Source organism: Pseudonaja textilis, chromosome 3 (assembly GCF_049901715.1).
Source record: "Pseudonaja textilis isolate UNSWEBS1 chromosome 3, rPseTex1.2, whole genome shotgun sequence".
NCBI lineage: Eukaryota > Metazoa > Chordata > Lepidosauria > Squamata > Elapidae > Pseudonaja > Pseudonaja textilis.
In genome coordinates this window covers 54,759,587-54,774,945 of record NC_141992.1, presented here as the reverse complement: position 1 = coordinate 54,774,945, position 15,359 = coordinate 54,759,587, and the positions used below count along the sequence as shown (strand labels likewise).

General features: G+C 38.3%; 1 protein-coding gene across 2 annotated transcripts in view; it reads right to left on the bottom strand.

Moving 5' to 3' along the window:
* IPO13 (importin 13) overlaps positions 1-11,627 on the bottom strand; it is a 52,988-nt gene extending 41,361 nt beyond the window's left edge. The window contains exon 1 of one of the 2 annotated variants that reach the window (XM_026706997.2): positions 10,815-11,627. In XM_026706997.2, the coding sequence (XP_026562782.2) occupies positions 10,815-10,886 (72 nt within the window). In that variant the 5' untranslated portion in view covers positions 10,887-11,627. The remainder of the gene's footprint in view (positions 1-10,814) is intronic. The other variant, XM_026706998.2, reaches the window with a different exon arrangement.
* Between the last annotated feature and the right edge of the window lie 3,732 nt (positions 11,628-15,359).

The window sequence follows — 15,359 nt, the reverse complement described above, 5'->3', positions numbered from 1 at the left end:
AGCAACCAGCACACAGGACAGATTCCCTAAGCAACAGAGTGATGTTTCTTCTGCACACAAATACCACTGGGACAGCATTAACCTTATAAACGCTAAACGCATGGTAGATTAATACTTCAGCTGTTGGGTAATGTTCTTGTTACCCGAAGCTTTACTCAGAATTCAAAAACACAGGATAGATTTCTTTTCTCACAAATCAAGCAGATTGCACTGGATATACACCATGTATTGTTTAAGAGTTTGGATACAAACTGACAGCTTCAGGTTTGAGTATTTAAGAAACAGCAGTAGCATCAGTTGTTATAAGCTTGATAGATAGATTTAGCAAACTGATTCTTCCTTCCAAAGTTGCTTTAAGTTTTAATAAAGCAAGAATATGTGAACTTGTTTCCTTGAAAGTACCGAGTAAATAACAACAAATGGAATCTTATAATCAGAGTCCAAGGAAATAGTAAGAGAAGGACAATGAGGTAGAGATCTATAATTGAAAACAGAATAAGTTCAGGAAGCCACATAAGGCCATTCCCCTCCCTTCATATTTTTCCCTGGAATAGCATGAAAACGATATATACATATTCAAGGCACAGTATGGCTGGAACTAGTACAGTACACTGAAATGAATCTGATCTTCGGAGGCCAACAATAGACACTGCTCAGACTCAAAGTATAGTTTCCTAACCCAACAATTTACCCATTATCCCCAACAGACCATGCATAGCTTTGTTGCTGCTATTGTCTTTGCAGTGATTTCCACTTAGTCCTTGAAAAGCATTCTGGGTCATTTTCCTACCTTGCCTCACTGACCCAGCGTTATGATTTTCTCAGCAGCCAATTGCCACCAAGCAACGCGAACCATAGCAACAGAAGCATCATCTTCTCATTCAGGCAAAATCCTAGACCTCTTCACTATGGCACACAGGGTGCAGACAATTGGAAAGGAGGAAGGAAGATTGCTGAGCAATGCCCTGGCTCTGCAGCAATTGTAACTGTTACCATAAATAAATCCTGTTACAATCGAAATCTTATTTGGGGCCAATACAGATACCTTTCTCTGTGCATTTTAGCTACTATCCACAAATGCTTATATTATGTGTCTATGCCAAGCTGTCAGACACAATGTTTAACAATCAGTGCTACCTTTAAATACATCCCAATGACAGGATAAGAAAAGTATTAAATAAGTAACTGATTTCAGAACAAATAAATAAATGTATAACTCTTTCAACTGAATGAAATAAACGGTGCTCGTGTTTGTTGATAACCCTGATATAATTAGAATGATGAAAAGAAAAAAGTTGAACTATCTAAATGACTCTTTCCAATTCTATGATTCTATGAGTTTTTCCTCATATTGAGGAATTTGGCATGAGTATGGTTATACACAAATCAGTGTAAGCAAATATAACATTATGTCTGTAGGTTTTAAAAAATGCAACTTTACAATGTAATGGACAGAAGGGATAATCTTGTGGAAAAGGAGGGAGAGCAGCAACCAAGACAATGGTCAAATAAAATAAATCTAAGTCTGGGGCAGAAATGTAATTTGAGAAGATGTCTCAGACATTGTCATGAAGATAAAGCGAAGGGGAGGGAAGTGTTTTCAGACCTGCATGATTCTTTTATTATACTCTTATACAAAAGTAGTATTAGCTTATGCGTCTTCGGTTTCTAAGTTTCTTCTGTTTTGGAGGGCTGACATACATTTATGATCATAAAATTCGAGCTATGGTGACTGACCAGAAAAGGGATCCTGATATTGTGATAATTAATTTGATAAAAATATAGAACGAATTAGCAACTGCTACCCAAACAAACCATTTTATGTTACACACCATAAAAAATAGATCTGCAATATTTTTATATTAGTTTTCTATGGCATTACCATAGTCTAAAAAAGAATAATAGCTGAAAAAACTGAACAGCAGGTAAAATTTTCTAGAGGCTAGATCAATTTCATTATAATAAAAACTTACAACTCTGGGGCTTTCAGATTTAAAAAAATAAGAGAAGAAAGTCAATATATTTAGAATTATACTTAATTAAATATATATAGAATTATAGCATGCAGGATTTTTATAGGGCATGTCAAATTTTCCAACTTTCAATTTCCAAACATTAGGCGTGCTCAAAAGTTGTGATGTACCTTGAGGATTGTAAAGATATTTTGGTTACTTTAATATAATTTAGATGTGCTTGAACTTTTTCATATTTAGTTTGTTTCATTTGCAGGAATCAATAAAGACATTCTTATTTAATGGTTGCAGAAAGTGAGTTCTTCCAATATTGCTGAATGAAAGGACAGATAAAAAGAAATACTTCAATGAAAAGTTGAAGTATTTTCAATACTTCAATTGAAAATGCCCTGCTGTCCCTGAGCCACATTATCCTCTGTTAATATTGTTACAGGGATTCTCAAGTAAACATTTTTCTATCCCATTATATATAAGCTGTATCTTTAAACAAAACCTTAAAACACCATAATACAGTCCTGGTCACAAAAAGGTTCATTAAAAATTAGCAACCTATATATTTTAATTTTGGTCAAATAAAACAACTTTACATTCCTTCCTCTTTCTCTCAACAATCTTAATCTTTAGTCCCTTCAGATAGTGTCCAACTATTTGATTTCTTGTCATTTTTTCTTTGTCTCTTCTCATAAAATCACTGACAATATTAACAAATCTCTTTTGTTAAATCTAGTATAGAAAGGTTATCTATGATACCTTTCTAGTCTACTATTTGTATGTCCTTTCTAGTTATCAAAACATCAGCCATTGACAGACTTCCAAGTAGATCAGATGGGAAACATGGCAAGATGAACCAATTCTATTTATTGTAAGACTACGTTAACAGAACCTTGCAAGTCTGAAAGTACAAATCTCCTGCTATATTTTTGTTACCTCGTGATAAATTAGGATAGTTCCTTTCAATGTTTCTTTCTCTGCTCAATAATCAGTTGCGGGCTCCTCCCCCTTTTATCTGATTATTTCCATCTTCCAAGATCATTCTCATATTCTATTACAGCCAGTGTCATTTCTATATTCAATATTTCATGTTGTTCCATATCCTTCTTTTAGCCTGGTAATTTTAAATTCACATTGGAATCAATTTCAGACTTGTCCAGGAAAACATGTTGCATAATATCATTTGGTCTATCAATAATGGTAGAGATCTTCTGGGTACATTATTCCATATCTCTCAGTGCATCCATTGTTAAAAAAAGATTTTGCTCTTTTCTGCATTAGCAAATTGAGTTTAATGTTCTGATGCCCCTCTAATGTCCATCTTCAAGTCCCATTTTATCATGTTGTTTTTCTTCTAAATGCACAAACAGATTCCCACAAGAAGGCTTCTTTTGCCCAGTTTCATATTATTATTAAATCCATCAGGATGAGTGGTGTGATGGCCTAGAGATGAAGATGCTCACCTCTAACTTGGAAGGTTGAGAGTTCAATCCTAGGCAGTGACAGATGTTTCTCTCTCAGGGCACAAAGAGAAAGTATCTGCTGCAAACTCTACATAGGCATTAGGAAGGGCATTTGACCAGTAAGCACTCAACTCCATTCAGTCACCCCAACTCTACCCCAAATAAAGGGTTTACAGCAGAGGTGGTATTCAGCAGGTTCTGACCAGTACTGGAGAACTGCTAGTAGAAATTTTGAGTAGTTTGGAGAACCGGTAGCGGAAATTTTGAGTAGTTTGGAGAACCAGTAGCAGAAATTTTGAGTAATTTGGAAAACCTCTGACTGGAGATTTTACAGTATCCTTCCCCTGCCACGCCCACCAAGCCATGCCCACAGAACTGGTAGTAAAAAAATTTGAATCCCACCACCTGTTTACAGGGTAGTAAAAAGAAAAAAAATCCATCTGGACCTTTAAAATTCCTTCATAACTTTTTAAAAACCCCTTTTGATTATTAATTAAAAAAGAATAACATTCTTAATGTATTTAAATCTTTAATAAAGAATTGAAGGATACTCATCCAGTGAATACCATGAAACTTACCATTCCAGAGGTTCCCAATATTTAAAAAGCAATAAAAAAAATTATTTCAAAGTGATTAAGAAATAAGAATAAGTCCAACCTTATCTTCTTAAAGTCTACATTATGCCTATGAGCCTTAATGGAATCCTCGATTCCTAGTTGCTGAATTCATAAAGAGATCACAAAACATCAGTTCCTGCCATCTACTTACGCAAAGTCATTGCCTGGAGTATGTGTGAGTAATCTCATGATCTCTCTTTTCATCAGAGATTTTGGCAGCCCTTGCCTCTGCCCATCAATTTTGGCCATAGAATCATCCCTACTTCTTCAGAGATGTCTTCAGTGCACCATGTCTTCGTTAGAAGTCCTAATCCTTGTATCATTATCCATATTATTTTTATATTATTTTGTACGATTGCATTATTATATTATCATTACTATTACCATGTTTATTATATTTTATGCTTATTTATATTTACAGATTTTAGTAGATGTGTTTCTATATATGCTATACATTCTGACTATAGGTCTGCCTGTAATAAAGATTTGATTTGAAAATGCCCTACTTAGGTAATTTCCCTGGTCTTGATTGGTCATTTTTCATGCCAGGCCTTTTATCCAACATAGATCAAACATTCTTTATAAACATTAATTTTATAATAATATTATCCTCAAATGCATTAAAACAACACTATAGCTCACTTCTTTCATCTTATTTTTAAAATTCTGACATACTTAAAAATCACAGTCAAAGTACAGTTCTTTTCAGGTAACTTTTTAAATGTTAGAATGTCAATACGTTTTTAAATGAATTGATTAGAGCAATTGACTGGATTACACTAGAATTTCAGAGACAGCTCTTCCCATGAATCCAATCTGTTTAATACAATCTTCATTGTGTTTTAAGGGATAAAAGCCCCATTATCTAACAACACTGACATCTGCTAATACAAGAACCAAGAAAACAGAACAAAAAAACCTCTATTAAACATAGTACCAAGAAAACAATTCACATGCCACTAGCAATGTATTTCAGATATTTATGAATGCAGTGCACACCGAGCAGGACAAAGCAATAAATAAGCAGTAGCTTCTTTCACTGAAATTGTTCAGCAACCTTTCTCTAAAAGATCTTACGAGTGCTATGGATTTCATTTTAAGAGAATTTTAGTATGTATTTATACTAGAACTGTTGGCAGAAAATCTGCTTATACTTTGGCCCTAATAGTTCCATTCCAAAAGTAGCTTCACTGTCAAACTCAATTTCATCGAGGGGCACATCAGGGTTGTGTTTGACCTTGGAGGGCCGGTGCATGGATAGAGTGAGCATGGCCAGCTCGACGTCACTCGTGTTGGGGTACCTGTGGTGGCCCGAGCAGAGCTGGACATAGCTTCATCTATATCTGCAGGAGTTTTAAGCCAATACAAGCTAAAGAGATGAGTTGAGCCAAGAAGTGCCAGAAGATCTGTGACTTGCTGCCAAGCCCATGTTGGAAAGCCTAATATTTATGAACTCAGATTTTTATTTGAAATGAAATACAGTGATGTCCTGAACATTCTAAGAAACCTTAACCTTTCCTACGTTCCACTGAAGCAAGGACAAAATATGCCCCAATTGCTTACAGTACAATATATGGAAAAGTCTTTGCAGAGTATTTTGGCAACAATAAATTAATAGCAACATTGTTAAAGAGTCAAAGAGGAGGTTCACTTATATTTTATTCACCAGTATATTGTTCTGAAGGCAGCTGTCTCAGCTGTCACATCATCTACTCCTGAAACTCAGTACCTTAAATTAAAAGGGATGGAAACCAACCTTCTTTATCTTGGGTAACAGCATAAATGTCAGTTCTTAGATTATCTAGCCCTCAACTGGGAAATCTATACATTGCTACACATATATGCCCATAAAAGAAATAGGAATGATTGAAAAGCTTCAAAAAACAAAGTTTTAGAATGAAGAACCAGAAAAGGAAGAACAAAAGAATCATCTTGAAGCAGAGATGTTTGGGCCAGCACCAAAGCCTACAACACCAGAACATTTTCTGCTAAAATATTAAGAGAACAAAAAATGTGATTTTTCTATCTGCTGCTGAATTTAGTTGTAATTTCCCAAACTTTCAGTTCAATTTAGTTCCATGATGTCAGTTATATGGAAAGGAAAGTGAATATAAAGGATGAAAATTTATCTACGTGCCTAGAATATTCCATAGGCTGCAACAATCAGAAATATCTTATGCCATTTCTCTTGTAAGTAAAAAGCAACCGAAACTACTTTAATTGAACTATGATTGGTGTATGTTTCATTGCTTATAAAACCAGAAAGCGTATTCTTGATAATACAAGGCTTTATTACAAAGCACTACAAGAATCTTTATACACGTTCTCATCTACAGGCTCAAACCATTTCTTCACAATTGCTGATTTAAAACATATACTTGGAATTTAAAGTACTGAAAGAAAAAGCAATTCCAACCCGAGACTATTCCAGAATACATGTAATATCTTGGAGTTTTGTGCTAAGCTATGGAATGGAAATGGAAAAGTTCTGGCTTCAACTAAATATCAATCTTTAAAATCATCTGTATCAATATAGGTATTTTGAATTCAATTTTTAAGTTTTTTTTAGACATCCACCAAGCATGAGAAAATGCCCCTGCATGTTGTTCACATTTCTAACACGCACATTAAATGTTTTTATACAGTGAAATTGCAGCTATGATATTCTAAATGGGTGATCCTTCCCAGAAATTTTCCCAAAGAGTACAAGTCAGTGAATCTATTGGATTTCTCTTTCCCCTAATCTGATGTATGTCCAGTATGCAATGTTGCCCTCTCAGCCAGAAGACAAATATAATTCAAATAATAATAAATGAACCAAAATGTTATTTACCAACAGCAAATAAAATGGTTAAAATAAAGGCATGCCTTTTCTTCCATCCTACTACTTGAACTTAATTAGTCTAAATATTTAACACAGTGAAAACAAAAAATGAGAAGCAAGTTCAAAATCTAGTTAGCCCTATCCTATCATCTCAAGGCAAAAACGTGTGTATTGGCCTCAACAAACTTAATTCCTAACACTGCAACACTTTCTATAAAGCTAGAAGCCCTTGATTCATGTTGAAACAAAATTACAAAGGACAGAAGAAAAGAAGCCTCTCAAGGCATCTGAAGCTGTTCCCCAGAGCATCACTTTCTACATGCAGCACGGAAGGCTCAAGCTGAAAACAGACACTTGACAGATTCAGCAGGATTTGCTACAAAGACTTGTATCTTGACCCCAATTTCCTAATGCTCCCTGCAGTATAAACTGGGCACGGAATTCAGCCTAGTGCTACATAGTTCTCTGCAGAAAGGGCTCACATTTTTCCACAGCTGGTTCCCAACTGTTGCCCTTACAGTGCAAGCTGTGTTTCACAGGAAAGCTTGATACTAAGCAATGCCAGACAGTAATGCAAAACCTCCTTTGAGACTGAACTGAGGGAGGGGTAATGTGGGAGGAGCCAAAAGATCTTTCAGAGATTGCTGTGGCCATTTCCAGGTAGGGCAGCAGCTATTCTGGAATACCCCATGGCTGCAACTTCCACATATCCACTTCCCCCACCACTTACAGGGCTAATCACCCCCTGGAGTGTCCTGACCTTTCCTGATGTCAACATTTGTTGTATTGTCAATGGGCACAAAAGAATTGCCTATGCCTTCTCTCCAGGGGAAAGGATGAAGCAGGATTACCCAGGAGCAGATCAGGCAACAGAAGCCGGTACTGCCTACTACATAATCTTGCAGAATGCCAGAATTTATATGCCCTATGCAAATGGCAGAATGTCGTAGCAGAATGTAGTAAGAGTTTCAAGATTCAAACTAGGCATCTGTCGTCTGATCATATGCCTGTCAAAATCAAAAGGGAATCAAACCACAGTTTGTAACTTGCTGCAAGGACAATACTTGGGTATTGCTTGAAAACAAAATGAATAAAAGAATCTAACTTGTGAGCTCCTAAGGCCTGAACAATACAATAAACCAATTTAGGGTATTGTACAACAGGGAGTAGCTGCTTCAATGCTGCTGGGAATGCAATGAGTATTAAAGGCAGATAGATTAAAGTTGCTTGAATTAAATCTGCCTAAGTAGTTCAGGTAGAATGCAGAATATTTTTCAAACTAACGAAGACATGAAATAGGTTTTCTTTAAATGAAAGCCCAATTTCCATCTGCATTTAACCTTAGAATAAGTCTTCAGTGTGCATCCTGAACTTTTTTAAAAATAAAAATGTACAACTTTACAAATTATACATTAGTTTGTCCTAAATATGGGGAAAGGATGTTCCTCGAGCCCTCAGAAATGTATTAAAGCACTCCATCTCCACTTCCATTCAGACATTAATAATCATTAATCATTCTATATTTATGAGAGTCATAAAGCCTATTAATTTGTTTCATAATTCAAAGTGTGAGATTCTCATTTTAATTCTATATCCATTCAATACCCTGTTGTTATTAGTCCCCATTCCTATCCTTTTCTACTTGGAGCATAATCACAGAACAGGTATCAGCCTGTTTATATTTGTAAACACAGAATTTAATTCCTGACAAATAGGCATTTCAGGTTGTAAAAATTAACCGTCTTCAACCTGATACCTTCTGGTTATGCAGAACTATATCATTCCTGTCATTCTCTAGTGAGTTGAGGAAAGATAATTAAGCAACATCTCTTTGGTAAATTTCATCTATTATGTCTTCATATACTGTATTGTTTCACTAGTTATAATGGGCCTTAAATATATCTTACTATCAATTCTATAATACTTATTTCCCACTTTCTTCTTAATATTCATTTTATAACATAGGCATCACAGCACATTATATATAGGCATCTATTTTCACTTGGGTACTATAAAAGCTAATTAAGTGGTATAATAATTAGTTATGATTAGAATGGGTTCTAATTTCACTTCAGTCATGAATTCAGTAGGTAATTTTAAATAAGCCATTCTAGGGAATGTCTGCCTTATAGGATTGCTTTTCTGAACATTTGGAAAACCAGTAAAATATTAATTACAATTATGCTTTTATATTAAATTTGTTTCAAGAAAAGCATCAGAGAAATGTAAATAAGATCATATTAGAGATGACAGTCACTCTGGACTAATCTATTTGATAGTGACACTCTATACAGGCAGTCCTTGACTTACAACAATTGAGCCCAAAATTTCTGTTGCTTGAGACCATTGTTAAATGAATTTTGCCCCATTTTACAACCTTTCTTGCCACAGTTATTAAGTGAATCACTGTAGTTGATAAGTTATTAACCCGGTTGTTAAGTGAATCTGGCTTCTCTATTGACTTTGCTTGTCAAAAGGGGATCACATGATCCCAGGACACTGTAACCATCATATGAACCAGTTGCCCAGGATCCAAATTTTGATTACATGACCACAGGGATGCTACAATGGTTGTGTGAAAAATTGTCATGTCACTTTTTTCAGCGATACTAACTTTTAGTGTTCACTAAATGAACTGTTGTAAGTCAAGGTCTACCTATAGTTTTTACTGAACCAGCAATCATGAAACTACCCATCAGAAAGATCAAATAGTGTAGAATTGTCTATATTTTTGCCATCTACTGACAAGTAACTTCAAATTTCTGAAGAGAAGCCAGGCTCTCTCTTCACTCTATAACAGTGATTGGTAGTAATGTACAGAGCAAAAATAGGAACTTTAAGAGATATAATATCAGAATATAGATAAATGTAATGTTTGGGTCTTTTATCAAATCTTTCCATTCTCTTGAAGAAATCATGCTGCAATGCTTCCTTTATTATATTTCAGTTACCATAACTAGCGACATGAGTTTCACATATAAAATAAGAAACTGAAGTTTTAAGGCCGATATTTTCTGTATTATGACTTTCATAATACAACCTCAATAAATTCAATTATTAATAGTGCTAATGTAAACAAAACACAGTGAATGATAAATACAGTATCCATAAGAACTTTTCAGATGTCTGTATCAGTTACTGCCCAGAACCAGACTGAAAGACACACCCATGTTCAAGTTGATGTCACCAAACCAGCATCACACTTCACTATTAGTGAAATGACTGCTATGAATTAGAAAAAAAATACATGTGACAGTTACAGGTAAAACCATACAAGAAGGATAAAGCAGCAACAAAAGAAGCGTGTTGAATCTCTCTCTCTCAGAAAAATTCATCTCCCAGATTACTAAATATTACTAAATACCTGTGTTTTCTACAACTAGAGGAATGGTATACCTGAAACTCTTGAAGAACAAAGAGTTTGCTGGCATATGCTGAGCTCAAAGGAGTGGACAGGATATATTCTAGGAATAGAGATAGGACAAAGCATCACTTCTCTAAGGCAGCAGTAGCAACAGAATAATTTCCTTTCCCTGTCAGATTCATCCTAAAATTACTTACGGGGGAAGTGATGAACAGGAAGGATCGAAAATTTTAACAAAAGAATCCAGACAACCGCTTATTCAAAGTGGAACAGCTCGGTGGATATTAGGTGGGGGTCACACTACTGTAAAGAAACTGCAGAAGGGGACCATGCCAGAGACCGGGAAGTTACCCTGAAGAAGATGAAGATGGAGCAGTCGGCCTGCTGACTAGGGGAAGGGCATATCTACAGTAACTGGAGGGAAAAAAACCCGTTTGTGGCAGAAAGTCCAAGGGGAAGAATCTGAAACTCTCCTCCGCTCCACCTGAGGGGGCACAGCACCCCCAAACCGCACCCGACAGGTGGAATCAGGCCCTGCTTCCTTGCCCCCCCCACCGCCCAACCTGGCACCGCTGCTCTCACCTTCTCCACGTTCTCCACGTTGAATTCCAGATTTTGCTGGAGGTGGAAAGCCGGGTCTCCTCGACGCTCCATCGTGCCTCCCTCCTCCCCCCCCCACAAAAAAGCCCAGAGCCTTCGTCCCCTCCCTCGTCCTGGGCTCTCAGCAAGAGCGGGGCAGCGGCATCGCGAGGAAGAGGATGGCGGGAGGCGGAGGCAGGAAAGGGGGCGCCTATCTGCAGGGCCGGCGGTCTATGTTACTCCTCTTTCAGAGGGGCGGGCGACCCCTTCGCCTGTCTCCGCAGAGAGGTTGGGCGCATGGCTGAGCCTGGAGTTTCGCCGATTCCTCCCCAATGAGTCCCCCGGGTTTTTGGGGGGCGGGGGGGGCGGGAAGCGCCTATCGGCTTGTCTGCAATAGGAGGAGGGGCAAGCCCTAAGCGTCCCCGGCGGGACCAAGGGAGTGAATGGGCAGGTTTTTATACCTGCCTCTCCTCCCAATTAGGGGAAAGGGAGGCGATCTCCCCCACCAGGTGAATGAAACGACCCGCCTTCGGACGAATCGAAGGGAAAGCGATACCGATCCCTCATTTGCTTGAGGCAGGGCAAGGAATCCTTCGGTCCGCCTGCCCTTCTGTCTTTAATGGCGGAGGGAATACCGGTCCATCTCACAGCTGAAAGATTGGCGTCTTGCCTGCCTGCCTTCCCCGCCTCCGACTGGCTCGCCAACCCCTCCACTCTGCAGTCGGCTGGCCGGTTGGTCTCCCTGCCTGAGGCAGTAACTACCGCCGCCACCACCCCTGTCGCGCAGCCCGACTAGCTGTTGACTGACAGTTGGGCCGGGCGATCGGAGAAGCAAACCAAATGGAGGAGGAGAATGTGGGGTCCTGGCGCGCTACAGGGTGGTCCATATCAAACGCCGTCTGCCGGCTAGTTAATCGCCCTTCCATTCAGGCAACAAGGACACCCTTTTGCCTGCCTGCGGAGGACCAGCCTCCTTCCGTTGGATCATGGGAATTGTAGTTCTGAGTCTGATCGGCGCGATAACGAATAGGGCAAGGGTAATAATGGATGGAGTTGTAGTTTCAGGCGGGCCGTGCTTCTCTCCCACCCTCTCTCTGGGGGATAAAATGGCGTTTGATACAATGATGAGATGAGCGTGGATTTTTAATAACTGGAGGTGGGGTGGGGTGGATAAAAGTCCTGGATTGTCGTGGCGCGTTTTTTTTTAATAGGTATTAACATTATATGTTTATTGTTCTCAGCATGTTCGTTGTTTTCTAGTTCTATTTTTCCGTCTTGTCGTTTATCATTACTGTATTTGGTTCCTTTGAAGAAGAAGCAGGATTCAAAAGATGAATCGCTGAATAAAGCAATCCAAAAGTTTTCACTCCAGGTGCAAATGGCCAAGATCAAATGATCACATTTTGGACCCATTATGTCAAGAGGTGTTTGTCTGAAACAGGCTCTAGTGTGGATAGGAAAAGTGGAAAGAAAGAGAAGAACAAGGTGGATGGACACAGTTACGGTAGCAGTTGCTGGAAAACATGAAGGAGCATGTTAGACGCAGATCATTGTAAAAAACATCCCTCTATACCAGGGGTCGCCAACCTTTTGGACCTCAGGGACCACCAAACTCATAATTTTAAATCCCAGGGACCACTAACCGGTTCTGTGAGCATGGCCTAATTTGTGGGTGTGGCTTGATGGTCATGTGACTGGCTAAACATGGCTTGTATGTAAATATTTTAAGTATTTATATAAATATTGAATTTTTATTCAATATTTTAATATAAATATTGAATTTTTTATTAAAAAAAGAGCAACTTTTACCCAAAATCAGGCGTATCAGGCAGGCAGAATGAGTTGCTCACAGAATCACAGATTCATTCAGAGATCTATCTTTCTGCCATCGGCTAGCTCAGTCTGTCACATAAAATTTGCTAGCAAGCAAACTCACAAAATTAACTCACACCATGTGTAAATATTGATTTTTTTTATTTTTTTAGAAAAACAACTTTTACCCAAAATCAGGCAAAGCGGGCAGGTAGATTAAGTTACTCACAGAATCATTCAGTGATCTATCTATCTGCCATTGGCTACCTGAGTCTGTCACATAAAATTTGCTTGCCATGAGTCTGCACTGAATAATAGAACTTTCAGTCCTAAGGAAGGTTCGGCTCTGCTTTTAAGCTCTAAATCTTAAGATCTAAAGACTAGCTAGAAAGGAAGAAATGCAACCATTTCCTGCTTTCTAGCTAATCTAAATCTCCCCAGCAGATCAGCTGATGGTCAGAAAAAAGAAAAATAGCAATTTAGCAGGCAAGTTTGTCCGGTAAGGAGTGAGTGGGCGGGGAAGGTTCCTGCGGGTCATGTGGGTGGCACAGCCTTGTGTTTCTGCACAGCCTGGATTAATTGCTTTGGGGGGTGCTCTGGGGGTGATATTTTTCTCTGTGGACCAACAAAACTTTTTCGGGGCCCACCATTGGGCCACGGCCCACCCGTTGGTGACCGCTGCTCTATACTGTTGCTGAGAGTTGACACCAACTTCATGGTGCATAATCAGCCATCAATCATTTTATTTCCTGGTTCTGCTGTAGCTTGTAAGAGCGATGAAGTACTTATTTTAACAAATGCAGGATTAGCCCAGTCATTTCCAAGCTAGATAGGTTGGATGAGTTAGGGGACTGCTTCTGGCTGCAGGAGCAAAGTTGGCCAGGCTTTCTCCAAATGTTTCATGGGTTTCCTGAACAAGGCTGCTGCTGTCTCCCATGTGGGGTAGACATTGAAACAGCTCTGCCAGTTTTGGCTGTTTGCCTCAGACAGAAAAGTATATAAAGTTGGTCTGCTGAGTTCTACAGAGAGTAGCTCAGAGATGCTTAAAGGAGCTCTCCAAATGTGTGTATCCTAAAGACCCAGGTTCACATGCATTGGGTGAGCACCCCGCACCCCCAATTTCCAAATGCCTTTAATCAGTTGCAGATTGCCAAGTGACCGAAGATGTAAGTTACACGATAGCAAAGCAATCATTTAAATTTATTTATTTTTTGTCCGATTTGACTAGGGAATATAGTAAAATAAAAATTAGTTTTTATTCTGATCCCATCCAGTGCAGTTTTAGGGTGAAACATTGGCACCACCAAAAGGCAAGTAGCACCACTGTTCCAGAAAAAAATGGTATCCTTTAGCTAAACTAGACTCCATTAATAGTTCGTTTTATAATGTTTCTAATCTGCTCTCAAGTGTTTTTGAACTACAGCAGACCTGTCAAAACTCCTGGCCCACAGTTTATGCGTCATACGCTGGTCACACCCATGCCTGGTTTAGGGAAGGGGGGGGAAAGTCCCAATACGTCATGTGACGATGCCATGTTGATGTGAGTTTGACACCCCTGAACAACAGCATCCATCACGACAAATCATGATGGAAATTTCAGTCCAGTTTAAGATATAAATGACAGATTTATAAGCCTACTAATTGGCTAAGCAAGTTATATCAGTTATCCATGGAGACTGTTCTCATGTTTTTATTTTATTTTATAATGAAAAGGAAGAAAGAACAAATGTAAAGGAGCACAAAACTCACCGAACCGGTAGTTACACCGGCTGGATCCCACCCCTGAATATCAACAATGTTTAAGCTACATGCAGCTATATTGCCAAGCTACCCAATGACATGGTAAAAAATGTGAATAAGCATTCAACTGGCAGCTTCTTTATAGACAAAAGTCTATGTAAGCCCATGAAGCAACACTGACTCTTCTGTATGAAGCTCACATTAGTCCCTTGATTATTTTATAAATTATAAATATACATTGTGTCTTTAATTAAAAATCAGTTGGATAAGACCTAATCACAAAGGCTTCAGGTTTAACAAGGAAATTAGGCAGCTATCAGGATACTCCAGAAGCTAAGCCATAATTATAAGGCCAGCATCTCTAGGTTTCAGAATTTAGACAACCACTATGTGACAGCAGAGTAATACAGAAAATGGATTATTTCTGTCATCTAGCAGCTGTCTGGATTTTTTTCAACTCAGATAAGGTACATTATGCCTAATAAATGTATTAAGTTTTAATTTAAGATAGTGTTTTTGGCTGTCGCAAACTAACACAGCTGACTCCCTGAGTATTTGGGATATTGGGCTAGTAGTACTGACTTTTAACCAGTAATCACATGGCTAAATTGAAAGCACTGATGAGATGATGATGGTTCCCGGAGAAAGAACTCCCTTATTGTTCTCTTCTGACCAGCCTGACTGGCCAAGAAGAGAAATCTTTTAAATCCGAAAAACGAAGGAATGTTAATTAAAATTGTGCTTTTTTAATATTCTGAAAAAGTGTAGGAAGAAAAAATTGTAAAAGTGTCCATTGTTGTTGTATGCCATCTTTTGCAAGAGAATTGGTTCTGTCAAGTCAGCCTTGACTTCTGGTGATTGTCTGGGCTCCTCTCTGCAGTATTTTTTGGCAAGATTGATACAGTTTAAAGTGAGCCTTTTTATCTTTTCCTCATATTTGAGGGGAAAAAAATTAAAATTTCAAACTTTATTTCCCAAGTCTGTTCAACTACAATA